Source organism: Dromiciops gliroides, chromosome 6 (assembly GCF_019393635.1).
Source record: "Dromiciops gliroides isolate mDroGli1 chromosome 6, mDroGli1.pri, whole genome shotgun sequence".
Taxonomy (NCBI): Eukaryota; Metazoa; Chordata; class Mammalia; order Microbiotheria; family Microbiotheriidae; genus Dromiciops; species Dromiciops gliroides.
In genome coordinates, this window is record NC_057866.1 from 9,913,837 (window position 1) to 9,931,409 (window position 17,573).

Genomic DNA, 17,573 nt, shown 5'->3' on the forward strand with positions numbered 1-17,573 from the left:
TTAAACTGTGCTTTCAATTTGTGTCATGTCAGGAAGGATCAAATCCGGTCTGTCTCGTCCATATTTACTGGTATTTCTTTTCAAAAAGCATGACTTCTTCACCCTGTATAGAGACAAAATAGCATTTCTCTCAGTAATCAAAAGTAAAACTTGCCCTAACCGGAAGAAAGGACAGATTATTAGTTTAACACTCGAAGCATCTGTTCAATACAGAAGCGACATTCGCCAAGGAATTATGGTCAGTTTCCCTAAAACAAAAAAGAGAACTTGAGCATTTACAGCTCCAGGGCCGCGAGTTACTTCACGCATGTGCTACCCTGGTTGATATCTGCAGGCCCATTGGACTCTGTAGTCCGCTGGTGGGAAGGTGTGACCCAGATTTACTTCTGGATTATGACATATTTTTACTATTCCTACATTGGCTTTAACATATGAATAATTCTGATTTTATTATTATTTCTTTTGCTTTATTGCTAAATACATGGTTAAGTTTAAGATCTATATGTGTCATTCTTTTGAGTGAATGAATATGTAAAAAGATCGCTTAAAAAAAAAGATCACAGGGCACCTAGGTGGCGCAGTGGATAAAACACTGGCCTTGGATTCAGGAGGACCTGAGTTCAAATCCAGCCTCAGACACTTGACACTTAACTAGCTGTGTGACCTTGGGCAAGTCACTTAACCCTCATTGCCCTGTAAAAAAAAAAAAAAAAAAAGATCACTTGTAGGTGCTCAAGAGCTGAAGGAATAAGTATAGACTCTGCAATTCTCAGCATTCCTCACACCAAACAATCCATCTTCTCACTCGGGACATTTGTATTGACCGTCCTCCATGTCTAGAACTCCCTCCCTCCTCATCTCTGTCTCTCAGTTTCCCTGGAGTCCTTCAATTCTCAACTAAAATCTCACTTTCTCCAAGAAATCTTTCTTCTATTCCCCTTTCATGCTAACGCCATTCCTCTGCTGATTATCTCTAATATGTCCTGTTTATATCTTGTTTGGACATAGTTGCTTGCATGTTGTCTTTCCATTAGACTGAGTTTCTTGAGAGCAATGACTAGTTTTGCCTTTCTTTGTAATCCCAGCACTTAGAACAGGACCTGGCTCATAGCAGACTCTTAATAAATGTTTGTTGACTGACTGACTAAAGGGCAAATGATCAAAGGTGAAACTCATAAGGCAAAACATTCCTCAGTTTTAGGTAGGGAGAAGAGTGTCACATCGAGGTGATTAGAGTCAAGACTGTTGAGGAAACAACATAGAGTGGGAAGATTGGTGATGGACTGGGAGAACAGGGACTGTGGGTCCTGATGAGAATGAAGACCAGGTCAGGATGATTTAGGAAGTAAAGGAGGTGGGAGGGCAATAAATTGGACCAGAGGGGAATTCAGAGTTCAGGATCTTGTAGCTGGAACAATGCATTGAAGAAACTGACAAATCATAAAGGTATCTATCATCAGCTGGTATCACTGTCAATGTCTCCAAGAATAAAGGCAAATGTTGAGGTGGAGAAGAAAACTGGTAGTGAGGGAGTAAACTCAATGAGGAAAGGCAGTAGGAGAGATCAATAAACATCTGGAAAGTATGGCATGGCTGTTGATTGAGAATAGCATTGTTTGAGCTTCCAAGTGATAAGGGGAGCGGCTAGATAGCACAGTGGATAAAGCACCGGCCCTGGATTCAGGAGGACCTGAGTTCAAATTCGGCCTCAGCCACTTGACACTAGCTGTGTGACCCTGGGCAAGTCACTTAACCCCCATTGCCCCTCAAAAAAACAACAACAAAAAAAAAACCAAGTGATAAGGGGAGAAGGAGGGTCTGGAAGCAGCAGTGGAGAGCAAGAAAATACAGATTCTTCCTCTTGGCCCCTCTGTATTGGAGAACATGAGAGGAGAAGCCAGCCTGGGGAAGGAGGGAAAGGGACTCATTTCTTTATGATAAACATACTGATTTTCTAATCTGGGGGGGGGGCGGGCAGAGAATTCATGAGGGGTTTAGGAAGGGAAAGGTAATTTGGTTTTGATTTTTGTTTTTGTTTTTTGTGAGGCAATGAGGGTTTAAGTGATTTGCCCAGGGTCACACAGCTGGTAAGTGTCAAGTAACTGAGGCTGTATTTGAACTCAAGTCCTCCTGAATCCAGGGCTGGTGCTTTATCCATGGCACCACCTAACTGCCCCACCACCAGCACTGTAATTTGGATAAATAGAGCTTTCTACCACCACCCCCATAGAACTTTTAAAAGTCATTTAACTTTAGTAGAGAAGAGATGGACTTATTCTTTGCTAGAAATATTCTCCCAACCCTATTCGCTTATTCTCTCCCATCTTCTCCATTCCTTGGTTTCATCAATCCTCTCTCTCTCTCTCTCTCTCTCTCTCTGCTCCCTCCCTCCCTCCTTCCCTCTCTGAGGTATCCTCAATATCTCCTTCTCCATTGGCTCCTTCTCCTTAACCTACAAACATATTCAAGTATTCCCTATGACAAAACCCAACAACAACCCATCTTCCACTAGCTCCCACTCCTTCAAGTGATTTTAATCGTTCACTTTCCTTCACTGTGCAATTGATATGGAATATTCTGTATTCACCACCTCCACTCCCTACCTATCTAGAAACTGTGCTAAGTGCTTTATAGTTATTGTCTCATTTGATCTTTGTTGGAGAACCTAGGAGGCTCTCTGTTGTCCCTCTGCGTTCCCCCTCCCCAGGCTTGGGCCATGGTCACTAAGGCAGCAAGTCTCCTAGGAAACTTTGTGGTCAAGGCCTGAATTCCTGAGACAACGCTTAGCTGACCTCCCAGGGGTCCAAAGCCTCAGCTGTACAAACCTCACTCTGTTAAAGCCTAGAACAGGTTCTGACATGTCAAGGCTGAAAGGTTGAAAGATTACTCTTATTCTCTTAGAATTATTCTTGCAGAGTTTTTATTTGATTAACTTTGTGGTTTTCTGCTATAAATACTGAGCTATGCTGGATAATAAAGTGCACACAGTTTATCCCACATAATGTGGTGTTGATGTGTCAATGATTAATCATCTCCAATCCTCAACCCCCACCGTCAGGGCATTGGCCCACGACCCCGACAGATCTTCACAACAACCTAGTGAGGTATGTGCTATTATTATCCCCATTTTATAGTTGAGGATACTGAGGCAAACAGTAGTTAAGTGACTTTCCCAGGCTCACACAGTTATGAAGTTTCTGAGGCTGACTTTGAACTCAGATCTTCTTGACTTCAGACCCAATGGTCTAAGCATTGTACTAAGTAGCTGCAATATTCCAAAGGGGAAAAGATATAAATTTATAGCCAAGAGTAACTTATCCTGAAAATCTTCCCCTTCAGGGAAAATCATGGACCTTAACTCTGAAATACAAACATAAGAGTCCAAAGAAACCTAAATTTATCTGAGCAATTAGAAGAGACTGCATGAAGATATAGCAGTAACATTCTAACAAGGGGAAAAGAAGCAAGTGTCTCTTTAGCATGTTAATGTCTTTTAAGGGTATTAAGAGACTTAAATAAGAAAAATAGAAGACCAGATTGTGATTTGGTTCTATTCTGCAATTTTTAAGGGGATTAAGAAAAGGAAGGGTAAAAGAACTACACCAGTGCAAAAATGAGGAAGAAAGAGGTAGAACTGGTTGTTTCATATTTTGGGCAAGTGAGAATATACAAAGCTGGAGTAAAGGGGGAAAGCAGGCATCAGATGAGTCACATTCTTATCTGCAATGGAGTAAAGCAGGCTGAACACAGGAAGTTTGGTGTAGAAATATATCATAATTCGCAGGAGAAGAACTGATGATAAGTGTGATGAGGGTTGAGAGAAAGGATAATACTGAAGAAGGAAGAATTACGAGCAAAGCAAACTTCCTGATCCTGAAGATAGAATTAAATAGGGGGAAAAGAAAATAAGTAAAAGCTATGTGAATGACTATCAATGGAGGCATGGCTGAACAAACTGGTATATTAACATCATAGAATATTATTTCCTTACAAGCAGTGATAAAAGAGATTATTTCAGAGACTCCTGGGTAGCATTACCTGAGGGAGTGAAGTGAATAGAATCAGGAAAACATTTCATGAGGACAACAAAAAAGTAAAGAAAAAAAATACTTTGAAAGAATTAAGAACTCTAAGCAGTGCCATCTCCAACTGTGTGTCCAGACGACCTCTGATGAAGCATGGTACCCGAAGATGGTGGAGGAAAGGCAGTGGGCTCCGGAACTCATGACAAGATCACTCCAAAAAACATCCAAATGAGGCCATAGGAAAATGCCCAGAGCAGCAAAACTCACAGAAGAATGTGCTGAAATCATCTTCTAACCAAGAACAGCTTGGAAGGTCAGAAGGAGGGAGCTGCTGTGCTGATATAGGAGTCGAGCCCAACCCCACAGTCACCCTGACACAGATCCAGTCTCAGGAAGACCTCACCAGAGAAGGAGACCCCCAGAGCCTCTGAATCAGCTGAAACACCAGTGTCGTCTGGAACTAAGCTCACAGTGTGGTGAGTGGGCTGAGCCCTGGGCAGGGAGGAGACAACAGGGATCTATGATGGTGCTAAGGCAGAACTTGGATTTTACACCCCTGCTGAGAACCAGGAGGTAGGTAGGCTCGAGTAGAAGTGGCCCAGGTGGGAGAGGGGCACAGGCTCATCTGAGCTAACAACCACAACACACAAAGCTGGTTGATTAGCAAGTTGGTCTGGGGTCATCTAGGACCAGGAAACAGGGCGAGGGAAGAACCTGATTCTCCTTAAATCATACCACCTGGGACGTCTTAAGTTGGGATACTGCAGCCTGGAAACAGTGCCCCACTTTAAGGAGCTAAAAGTCTAGTAAAAGAAAGGCAAGATGAGCCGACAGAGAAAGGTGAGGACCATAGAAAGTTTCTTCAGTAACAAGGAAGACCAAGGGACACCCTCAGGGGAAGATGTCAACATCAGGGCCCCAATATCTAAAGCTTCCAAGAAAAATACCAATTGGTCTCAGGCCATAGAGATGCTCAAAAAAGGACTTTGAAGAAACACAGTACCCACCTCTTGACAGAGAGATAAAGGACTTGAGGAAAAAGGAACAGTTGTGTGAATTCATTTTTCTTCACTAAGCTTCTTTGTTCCAAAGGTTTATTTTCTTTCTCTTTTAATGGGAGGAAGATTGGGTGTAAGGGGCAGAGCAGGGCTTAGCAATAGTGAAACATTTTTGTAAAAGGCACAGAAAGGAACAATTGGAAGTTCAGAAGGAAGAACTAATAAGGAGGACAGTTTTGTGGGTAATGTTGAATTGTAGCTAGTTCTAGATATAAGCATATAGATAAATATACATATATAAGCAGAGCTCTATAAAGAAATATGAAATGGACATTCACGGTTTCCTATGCAATCTTATTTTTGTGTTCTGCTACATATATAGAAATGTTTTATTTTTTTAATTGTAGTGTTTAAATTCAGAACAAAATTACAAATAAATAAATAAATAAATAGATTAGCAGATAAATGAATAGATAGATGGATGGGTGGACAGATGGATGGATAGACAGACATAGATAGATAGATGGATGGATAGATGGATAGATAGATGATAGATAGATGAGGCTCTAAAGCAGATTCTTTACTCTTCTCTTTCTAGATCCTCTTCCTTGGTGATCTCATCCACTCCCCAGAGCTGCCATTGTCACCTCTCTTCAGTTAACTCCCAAGTCTATATTTTATCCTTAGTCTCTCCAATATTTTCAACTCTTTGCTGGATATCTCCACCTGAATGTCCTATTGGTCACCCTAAAATAACATGGCTAAAACAGCTTCCTTTCCCACAAAATCCCTACTACTCCCCAAATTTTCTATTTATCTTAATAAAAAGGCACCACTAATCCTCTCAATCCCTCTGGTCCATAACCTTTGACTCTTTGTTCCCTGCATGTTCAACTGACAAGTCCTTTTCTGCTACATCAGTAACATTATGTACATTTAGCACCCCCAACCTCTCTTTCCCCACTGCAGCCTCCCTGGTTCTGATCTTTTTCTAAACTAGACTCCTAAGTGATCTCTTTAATTCTATTTCCTCCTTCTCCAATCCATCTGCCACATCATTAATCTGTTATGCATGAAGATGTGTATGCCACTTGTCTAATCAAAAACCTTCTATGGCTCCCCATTGTTTAGCAAATGTAATAAAAAGTCCTGATCCTGGAATTCAAGAACTTCCATAAATGGGCTTCAATCTATTTGTTCACTCTTCTCTCATACTGCTTCTCTTGATTTACCTCACATATAGTCAAATTGGACTAATCTCCATCCTCCTTTCTCATTCTTCCCTCTCCATCTCTTTTTTTTTTTTTTTTTTTTTTTAGTGAGGCAATTGGGGTTAAGTGACTTGCCCAGGGTCACACAGCTAGTAAGTGTTAAGTTTCTGAGGCCGGATTTGAACTCAGGTACTCCTGACTTCAGGGCCGGTGCTCTATCCACTGCGCCACCTAGCTGCCCCCCCCCTCCATCTCTTGTGCCTTTGTTCATACTGTCTTCCATACTTGAAATCCAATCTCTATCTCTTGGTAGTCTTCCTTTCCTTCAAATGTAGATGCCACTTTCTCCATGTAGTTTTCTCTGATTCCCTGGAGAGAAGGGAGGAGAGTGAACCCTCCCACTTCAAATTCTTTATCATATTACCTGGATTCATCCTTTGCATCTACCTTCTTCTATTTTGTATAATAATTATTTTTATACTTCTGGTATTTTATAGTATCTTATTTATTATTAGAAGTATTTTATCCTTCATCATCTCCTGAAGAATAAGATTTTTTGCTAGCTCTCTGTATACTCATCATGTAGCACAGTACTTTGCACACAGTAGACACTTGATAAATGTTTGTAAATTTTACTTTTTAATGTAATTGAAGAGTACAGTAAAGAGAGAACTGAGACGAAGCAAAAATAATATGTTGAGATCTTTAAGGAATTCATGGATTGCACTGATTGTTATTGTAACCATTTAGAACAAAAGAAAGGTATTAAAGGCACCTATATAGAATGGTAGATAGAGCAGCAGGCCTAGAGTTAGGAAGATCTGAGTTCAAATCTAGATTCAGACACTAATTAGCTATCGCCTCTGTCTGCCTCAGTTTCCTTAACTGCAAAATGGTGATCATAATGCCACCTTCTTCCCAGTGTTGTTGGGAGCCTCAAACAAGATTTGTTTTAAGTGATTAGCCCAGTACCTGGTACATGGAAGGCACTGAATAAATGCTTTTCTCCTTCCTTCCTATTTAAATGTTTGTCTTATTTGAAAGATAAAGGTATAAGAAAAGGAAATCTGGGGGTTTTGTTATGGGGTTTAGGTTTGTAATGAAACCATGCAACTAACCTAGAATTTCTACAGACATTGGCATGGATTCTGAGTCAATGAAGGCCAGAGAAACAATCCAAAAGACCCACTGCCCAGTTTTAGCCTTCCTCAAAAGTCTACACACGTTGGTAGGTGTCAGGAGCTGACCTGTTCTCTGCCTCCTGGATGGTCTCCGGAAGTGAGAGGTCACGAGTCTCAGTCAAGAAGTAGGCAGAAGTTGCAGAAAGGATAGGTACAATCCCAAACGACAGGGGCTTCAGAATAGGGATGTAGTTGCCAATGATGTAGACAATGGGAGCCAACAGGGAGCCAAAGCGTATACTGAACAGACCAGCGCTCATGCCCATCTGTCTGCAAACAGAACAGAAATTAGAATATAAACCTTTTGAGGGTATAGGGGCCGTGCTGCTTTTGCCTTTATTCCCCCAGCACCTAGCAAAATGCCTTTCACATAATTGTCTGCAAGTGGAAAAGACAGATCTTAAGTTTTACCTGCTCAAAGGTCTATGTGCAGCAAAGAAGAGAGAGGAAACAGCTCTCTCATCCAAGAGCTGAAAACTGCCACAGTAATGAAAATTGTACATCTGGACACCTTGATGTAATGTTCGACATCTTCTAGAACTATCCAGAGGAATGTTGAGACAACTTTCTGCCTCCTATCTGTACCATTCCCAGATGTTTGACCCAAAGTAACCCCCGGAATAATTTAATTGTACGTAAACTACTTTGGGGATCATTTTCATCACCTCTCAACACAGCAATGGCCTGAGAAACTTGCCCTTAAGACTGCTTATAAAGAAGTTTGGGGGCGAATGGATGTGACAATGTGACTAGTAGATCCGGTCTAAACTTGACAGGAGGCTTCTCTTTGATGTCAGCCTGAGTAGTTCACAGAACAGCAGGCAAAACAGTCCAGCCTTTTGTTCTCTATGACAGGGGCAAGGAAGACTTGTGGAATGGAATCGAACTGACGGCATGTGGGCTTTTACTAAGATAAAGGAGGAGCAACTGCCCCACTGCACTCTTGCAGGAGGATCCCCATGGAGGCAACATGATACGGTCCCCAAATCCCCCACAATGCTTTGAGTACAAGATGAAGGGCAGATTCTGCCTCCTTGAGAGACGTCATAAAGCCAGAAGTTCTTTGGTCTCAACTGTTGGGGAGCACAAGGCTTTCCTGTCCTTCAGCCTCTGTTTTTACCATCAAGCCATGAGCTCTGTCCTTGGGCTCAAAAGCCATTCACTGTGGGGGGCAGCTAGGTGGCACAGGGGATTAAGCACTGGACCTGGATTCAGGAGAACCTGAGTTCAAATCTGGCCTTAGACACTTGACACTTATTAGCTGTGTGACCCTGGGCAAGTCATTTAACCCTCATTGCCCCACCAAAAAAACAAACAAAAACAAACCACTCACTGTGGCATGGCATAAAGCAAATTATTGACCTTCAACTATTGCTTCTATCCCAAGGTTAAGGGACCAGATGTTCCCCGAGTTCTAGCCAAACCCTGTCCATGATTTTCACAATCCTTAGGCCCTCACAGCCCTTCTTATTGGAACATATCTTCTATCTGGGGAACCAGCAGAGGTCCCGGCATGTGTTCAGTAATAGTACAGATGAATTATAGCACTGTTGTTAACAAAGTATATCAAAGGGCTAATGTCTCAAGATCCTAGATCTAGACTGGATGATCTCTGCATTGTACAGAGGAGGAAACCTTCCAGAATGTTCCATGGTTTGCCCAAGGTCAGTAAACATCAGAGGAAGGATTGAATCCAGGTCCCCCAGCTACAGAACTACTGTCCATTCTACTGTCCCTTATTGTCCTATAGCCCTCTGGGATATTATTGAGAAGCCTTTGCTTTACCATACTCTGGATTGATCTCTTTAACACAGTGATGAGGGTAGTAAAAAAAGAAACTGCTCAACATGTGAAAAGGAGGGTCAGAATGTTGGGATATTAGGTAGAAAAATGGGAATGGGGGCAGCTAGGTGGCGCAGTGGATAGAGCACCGGCCCTGGAGTCAGGAGTACCTGAGTTCAAATCCAGCCTCAGACACTTAACACTTACTAGCTGTGTGACCCTGGGCAAGTCACTTAACCCCAATTGCCTCACTTAAAAAAAAAATGGGAATGAGGGGAAAGGGTTTGAAAGGACAAATGGCTGGACTGGGGAATGTATCAATAAAGTATGGGAGAAATCCTTCCTAGCTTAACCTGAGCAGTCCACAAGTGTGTTAAAGTTTATGTATGATTGAGTGATTCTGGTTGTCCTTCATTTTCAAAGATGACCCAAATGACATCAGAGTCAAGTTGCAGTGTGTCTGACTGTGGCTGCTCAGAAGACTCCACCACAGGTCAGGTGCTAATAAGCCATGTGAACATTCAGGGTGGGTTTTCTAAATTTGCACATCTTGCATCTCTTTTGAGCTACTTCAGTTCTCCTTTGCTCATAGAGCACAGCACCTTCTCTGATGAGGACACACCATGCTGGGCAGTCCTGGGCCAATGTCTCCAATGTCGTGCAATCAATTCCAAAGTTCTTCAGAGAAACTTGAGAGTGTTCTTCTATTGTTTCTTCTGACCATCAGGGGAGCACTTGCCTTATGGGAGTTCTCCATAAAATAGTCTTTTAGGCAAGTGTCCCATTGGCATTTGAATAACATAGCCAGCCCCTCAGAGTTTCACTCTCTGAAATTGAATTTGAATACTTGGCAGTTTAGTTCAAGAAAGGACCTCGGTGTCCAGTACCTTATCCATCAAGGCGATCTTCAGAATCTTCTGAAGACAATTCAAATTGAAGCAATTCAGTTTTCTGATATGGTGCTGGTAGACTGTCCAGGTTTCATAGGCATAGAACAATGACATCGGCGCAACAGCTCTGTAGACCTTAGTCTAATACCTCTTCTTTCCCACACTTTTTTCCAAAGCCTCCCGAAAAGTGAGCTAGCTCTGACAATAAGTGCAGCAACCTCATTTCATAGTATATTTCTTTTATTCTTTCTTTTTTTTCCTTTTTTTTGGGGGGGCATGAGGGTTAAGTGACTTGTCCAGGGTCATACAGCTAGTATCAAATGTCTGAGGCCAGATTTGAACTCAGATCTTCCTGAATCCAGAGCTGGTGCTTTATTCACTGTGCCACCTAGCTGCCCCTGCAACCTCATTATCAATGTGTACATCCCTGCAAAGTATACTGCCAAGGCAAGTTAACTTATCCACAGCACCCAAAACTTCCCCATTTGCTGTAACCAATTGTTCCATGTATGGATGGTTTGGTGCTGGCTGGTGGAGCACTTGGGTTTTCTTGGTGTTAATTATTGACTTTCAACTTTCAATTCAATTGCCCTTCAATGGGACAAAATTAGCACAAGGAACTGTGACTATTCTCATTTTGCTCCTTTATAACTTTCTGAAAAGGCCTATACCTGTTTCGACTCTGCTTATCTGTATCTCCCTGATAAGTTCTATATTTATTTTGATTTTGTTTATAATAAGGCCTATAATTACCCCGATTCTGTCCTTCTATACCTTCCTGATAGGGTCTTCTAAAGTTATTCTGATTCTGTTGGTAATAAGGCCTGTAATTGCCTTGGTTGTGTCCTTCTGTACCTTCCTGATAGGGTCTTCTAAACTTATTCTGATTCTGTTTATAATAAGGCCTGTAATTGCCTTGGTTGTTCCCTCTTTGGTAAAAATTTCTCTGATTATTCCTATTACCCCTAAAAAAGTCTTTAAGGGTTTCAGTCATTACCTGTCTCAATTCATACCTTCTGGTTCTACATTCTCTCAACAAGTGTCCTTGCTTCTCACAATATTGACACACTTTAGGGTTTTTATATTGACTCTTAAATGTTTGACCTGAAAGTGCAGGTGCTAGGATGTTTCTGTGAGCATGCTTTGCAGCATCTTGAGGCTTCTGCTGACCTGCTTTTAAAGACTGGTCAACATTTTTTCCTAACTTCAGGTCATTTTTAGTAGAGGGAGCTCTGGCATCCCTCTTAATACATGGCTCACTATGGGTACAATTATTTTTCTCTCTCCAGAGTTGTATAAGAAAATACCATGCTATAATATTAGTGATGGAGAGAAAAAAAATTACAATTGCTAGAGCTATTATTACTTTACCAAAATAAGGCTCAAAATTGGTCAAAATGTCCCCAGTAATATTAACCATGGGTTCAATGGGTAAAATAGACATTATGCGGTCCCAGAACAACCCAATGAAAAAAGGTAAGAGGTGAAACAAATATTCAGTCATGGTTCAGTATAGATGCTGAGGCTTTTCTCTGCTAGAGGCTTTCAAAAAATTAAATAGGAAGCAGTTGGGTGAAAAAAAAATTTTTCCTAGTGGCCCTTTAATTTTTATTATTATTATTATTTAAAGATTTACCAGGTTAGTAGGTTAGAAACTCCTACCTGGCTCGCCATTAAATATTGTACAAAATTAATTATTCATAACTATAACTAACCTGGAAAAATTATATATAATTGGATTTATGAAAATTATGATATGAAAAATGATACATTTAGAAAAATTATAATTGGGCCGTAAGTCCCTTCGTGGTCGCCATTCAAATGTAGAAATATTTTTAATGACTAACTTAATTTGGGGGGCTAATCTGACTGGAGGACTAATCTGGGGACTTGTGACTATTTGGCTATCTGACTTCGTTAATTTAATGTGGGCCGTTTATAAAGTTCCACCACCCTGCTCCCAAACTGATAGACTAAAGATTAAGAAGCCTCTTAACCAAATAATCAAAGCAGAGTTTATTTATGAGATACTATTTCAAATTAGGAACACAGGGAAATAAAGTGTACAACCTGACTGCTTTCCTGTGGTCTCTTTCCACTGCGTCTCTTGCGTCTCTATGGTCTCTTTCACACCTGCTGCTCTTTGAACTTCTTGAATACAATAAGGGCCTTAGCCGCCTCTGGCCTCAGGGCACGTTACACTTTCCCTGGTTTGTATTAAGGCCTGTAACCTTGTCAGACCCGGCTCTCCTTTTCTGAACCGAACTCTCCTCCGTCCTTGTCCGGGCTCCCCTCTAGTCAGCCCCTCTCCTAGTCCTTCCTCGAGTCTCCTTCCTCTAGTCCATCTCCTCCATCCGTCTCCTTCCTTTTTCTCTAGTCAGCCGTTCTCCTCCTAGTCCATCTCTCAAGTCTCCTTCCTCTAGTCCCTCTCCTTCTAGTCTCCTTCCTTCTCTTTTTCTAGCTCACTCCCAGGTCTATATATACCTTTTCTTCTCTCCACTCAAATCTCGGGGCTCCCTTCGCCCCCACAGACCAAGCTAATCCGCCAGCCAGGGCTGCGGCTGGGGGGGGCGGTGCGCTCCAAGTTTCACGTGCCTCAGCACAGGCTATCCTTCAGATAGCTCCGCTCAGGTCGGAGGGGGCTGGGGGCATTATTTTCCCCCCAGCTGTCTGACCTGGCGTCTTGTATAGCCCACGGGGCTTTTTCCGCTCAGCTGAAGCTGAGGAGGAGGGGGAGGGACCCTGAGGGCCTAAGGCTTTCTAATCTCAGCCTAAAGGTAGGGTCCCCAAATCAAAATAAATTTCCACAGAACAAAGAATCTATCCATACTCTGTTGCATCTCAGCCTCAAAAGCTGTCTTGAATGTACAATCATCTGCAAACAAAAAATCATGCATCAACTCTCCCTCCACTTTTGTCTTGGCTTGTACCCTTTTCAAGGTGAATAATTTACCATCAGTGCTATAGATGACCTTGATGCCATGTTTGTCCTCCTTGAAGGTATCTGACAACATTACTAATTGGGTGATAGTGCTGATAAGAATGAATGACCAAGGGGAAGCTAGGTGGCGCACTGGATAGAGCACCAGCCCTGGAGTCAGGAGGACCTGAGTTCAAATCTGGCCTCAGACACTTGACACTTACTAGCTGTGTGACCCTGGGCAAGTCACTTAACCCCAATTGCCTCAGCAAAAAAAAAAATATATATATATATGTGTGTGTGTGTGTATATATATATATATATATATATATATATATATATATATATATATATATATATGTATTGCTCCATAACAGAGTGAATATGGTTTTCAGGCCCTCCCATCCAGCCTGTCCCATTATGCATCCTTGCAACTTAGGTAAACCAGTTGGGTATGCTAGACACAGAATGGAAAAGATAAGTATTATTTGATTAACATAGCTCAATTATTTTAATACTCTCCTTTTGTTCAAAATCAATAGGAAGGAAGCTCCTTTAAGACAGAGACTGTTTTGTTTCTTTCTTTCTATCCCTAATTCCTAGCACATAGTAGGCACTTAATAAATACTTGTTAAATTGAATTTAATTTTATCTCCATGTGCTGTATTTCCAAGCCAATGACTTGGCAGCATTCCGTGTGCCTCAGTCCATGATGGGGACAGTTTACCATTGTTTACTTTTAGTGTTCTGATCACATCATCCTTCCTGAACTCTTACCTGATTTCGGTTGGGTAGAGCTCTTGTGTATAGAGGTAGAGACAGGAAATGGCCCCTCCCAGGCCACCTTTCCCAATTATGCTGAGTATCATCCAAAAAAAAGACATATCTGAGGACAAACAATGAGGAAATCAGGAGTTTATTCAAGCTTAGCAGGAGGCTCTACTCCCCAAGAAGGATAGAAAGGAGGAAAAAAGGAGGGGAGGAGGAAAGAAAGAAGGAAGGAAGGGAGGGAGGGAGGGAGGGAAGAAGGGAAAGGGGGAAGGAAGGATAGAATGATTGAAGAGATAGAGGGAGAATAGAGGGAAGTATGGAAGGAAGAAGAGAAGGAAAGAAGGAAATAAGCATTTATCAACTGCCTGCTACATGCTAGGAAATGTGCTAAGTGTTTTATAAATATCTCATTTGACATACAAATATCTCATATCTTCACAACAACTCTCACAAATAGAAGCAAGTGTGATTATTGTCTCCATTTTATAATTGAGGAAACTAAGGCAGACAGAGGTTAAGTGAGTTGCCCACAGGCACACAACTAGTAAGTGACTGGGGCTAGATTTTAATTCAGGTATTCTTGACTACGGGTCCAGCACTCTATACACTATGCCATCTGGATTTGTCAGGCCCGTATTTGGATTTCCATTCATTTGCATTCCTCTTCAGAACAGGGAATTTCTCAAACTATGAAAAGTTGCTGGGAATATTCTCTATTTATTATTGACTCTCTGGGGATTTTTTAGGCTCTGTTCTATTTAGAAAGCAGGGTTTCACTTGCATCCCTCAGTAGTCACTGTACATGCAGTTAATGGGCCAATTGTCTTCCTGAAGCCTTCTCCAAAGGATTGCCCCTCCACATCCCCAGTTCCTCACCATGGTGGATTTAACCCAGCATCTTCCCATGCCTAGGGTGTTTTGTCTGATGGTGTGTATGTAGAGACATATCTCCCAATTGGTAGAGAAAATACTAAGCACCCCTTATTTCATCTTTGCAATCCCAATATGTCTCATATGTATTTAATAAATATTAGATTATTTTCATCAAAGTTTTCTCACCTTGAGGCACAAATATGCTAATGATGATCATGGTTCCAGGAAGAAGTGTTAAGAAAATTAAGGTGATACGGCGTCCCAGATAAGACATGCTAATGGACGCCAGCAGTTTTCCTGGAAAATCTACAAGTGCAAATATCGTTTGGATCCAGTAAATGCTGAACCCAAATTTCTGCAAGTCCAAACCCAGTCCATAAAAGGAGAAGCCACAAGCAAACCTGGAAGTAGAAACATTTATTATAGACTAAACTGTGGTGTATACTTTAATTTTTCCTTTCAACCCAATGAAATGACTCTGTAGCCATGAAATGGGACTTGTCTTGTTCCAGGACTAAGTTAAATGATAATCCCAGAATCTCAAGCAATTCATATTTCCCACATTGTCAAAGTTCTAAACCCTAATCTTTAGGTTCTTAGAACCTAAACTGTAGAGTGACTACTTCTGACTCTGTAAATTTGTTGGATATTCTAGGTGAAAACAGATGGCTAAAAACAAGAATCACTCACCACTCAAGCATGATACAGAATGTAGTCATGCGTATTCCTGGGGTCCGAACAAGGTCTGTGAGAAAAGGGGAAGTTTTCACAACTGCAAGGTCCTCTTGAATGTAAGACATCACCACCTTGCCGGGGAGGAGGGCAGAAGAAGGAGATACTTTCTTAAATCGTGAGGTTTTGAAATCATAAGATAAGGGATAGGGGGGATCACTTGTCTAATACCAGCTTTCCTGACAGAGATATTGTCATCATAAGAAGCTATGGTAACATTGAAAATGTCAAGCCCCACCTACAAACATCTGGCAAACTCAAGCAATGCCCTCCCCATGCTGTCAACCCACCCTAAGATTCATCCATCCCATAATGTCATTACAGGCACCATGGAAAAATAGGATCTCAGATCCAGAAATTGAAGTCTCCTCTAAGACATTCCAGTCCAAATACTTCATTTTTACAGTGAAGGAAACTAGATTAAGTGACTTGCTCAATGTCACAGAGGTAACAGAAAGTAGCAGAAGAAGTTGATTCTAGGCCCTCTGACCAGGGTTCTTTCCACTAGCCCATGCTGTGGGCTATACCTCTACTTATCCCCTTCCTCTAGTGAGTCCACCACCATAGTTCCAATGAACACTATTCAAGGACTATCGTCTCTACACTTTGAAAACAGCAACCCTTGCTTCCTATTATAGCCTATGGCTAGGAGGAAAGTTTGAACTATCCCGTGGAAATATTTCCAGTTTTCCACTCTATCTATTTGATATCTATTAAGATAAGTCAGAGAGTAACTTTGTGGTTCTTGCACACCTATGGCCAGCTCTCTACCCCTTTACACAATTTGTTTGGCCATCAACCAATCAATGGGCGTCTACTTTTTTTCTGATATAAATTCCGTATAATAGATTTTACCAAAGATGTCTACTGCAAAAAAATTTCCCCAATTAACTGCTTCTTCTTTATATATAGCTGCATTAATTTTGTTTATGCAAAAACTTTCCAATTTTACATAATTTAAGTGATTCATTTTACCTTATGTATTCACATCTCTCCATTGTTGAATTATAAAAATGTCCCCTAAAAGATTCCAATATTAAACATATTATCTTAAGAAGTCAAAGACAGAAAGAAATGTTCCTTATACACCAAAATATTCATACAAATACCTTTTGTTGTAGAAGAAAACTAGAAACAAAGTAGATGCCCATTGGCCAGTTGGTGACTGAACAAATTATGGAATATGAAGAATACAGATAATGTTTGCAATAGAATATTCACTAGTTTGATCCTTAACTCTTTTTGTATATCTGATTTAAGATTGTAAACCATCTTCAACCCTTTTTGGAAATAGTTGGGGTGGAAATCCTAAATGACAACTCCCCTGGGAGAGGATTCTGGGAAAATGATGGAGTAGTTCAGAAAACTTGGCTCTCCAAATTTCATCCACACAAAAAAACAACAGACTATTGCCTCAGAGTGAATGATGTAGAGCAGGAGAAATAAACTAAAGTTGGGGTAAAGAAGACCTCAGTAAAGACTCCCCATTTCCAGGCCAACTCTGTGGAATCTACAAACAACAAACCCTGGGAGCAGCTGAGTTGAGAGGCAGCTTCAGCCTCAGGAGCTTTCAACTCATGGACTGTGTGGGGGTCAGAAGGCTAAGTAGGAGAAGCTTGAAGCACCTTCCACTATCAAGGGACACTGAGCAGAGGCATCCCAGGCTGTGATTGTGGGGCAGAAGAAGCTAGCATATGCCTGGTGAGTGCAGTAACAGAGGGGTGGGGACCCTACTGGCAGTGAGCACTTGCAAGAGAGCAGAGTCCCTGGTTTCAGTGCCAGGGCAGAGAAGACAGCTGTAGTTTTCAGTCACCTTAGGGACTGAAGGGAGAAAGAGCATTTGTGGGACAGTGTGACTAGGGGTTTTAGCTGTGGCTTAGGAGTGGAGAGGAGAGCCTAAAGTTAGGCCCAGGACAGACCTCAGAAAATAACAGCAAGAATTACCTGAAGCCTAAGGCATCATTCCCCACACCTTGGGACTAGAACTTAATTATACTAATGGCAGAAATAAATAAATAAATAAATGAACAGATAAATAAATAAATAAATAGACAGAGCAAGGGAGGGGATAGTCAGAAGTAAAACTTTTTTTTTTTTTTTTGGTGAGGCAATTGGGGTTAAGTGACTCGCCCAGGGTCACACAGCTAGTAAGTGTTAAGTGTTTGAGGCCGGATTTGAACTCAGGTCCTC

General features: G+C 41.4%; 1 protein-coding gene across 1 annotated transcript in view; it reads right to left on the reverse strand.

Moving 5' to 3' along the window:
- Nucleotides 1-17,573, reverse strand: part of LOC122731790 (solute carrier family 22 member 20-like) — a 39,654-nt gene continuing 22,081 nt past the window's right edge. The window contains exons 6-10 of the mRNA XM_043972064.1: nt 15,342-15,457; nt 14,838-15,052; nt 13,785-13,893; nt 7,482-7,685; nt 1-103 (exon numbers count right to left, since the gene is read on the reverse strand). Of these exons, the coding sequence (XP_043827999.1) occupies nt 1-103; nt 7,482-7,685; nt 13,785-13,893; nt 14,838-15,052; nt 15,342-15,457 (747 nt within the window). The remainder of the gene's footprint in view (nt 104-7,481; nt 7,686-13,784; nt 13,894-14,837; nt 15,053-15,341; nt 15,458-17,573) is intronic.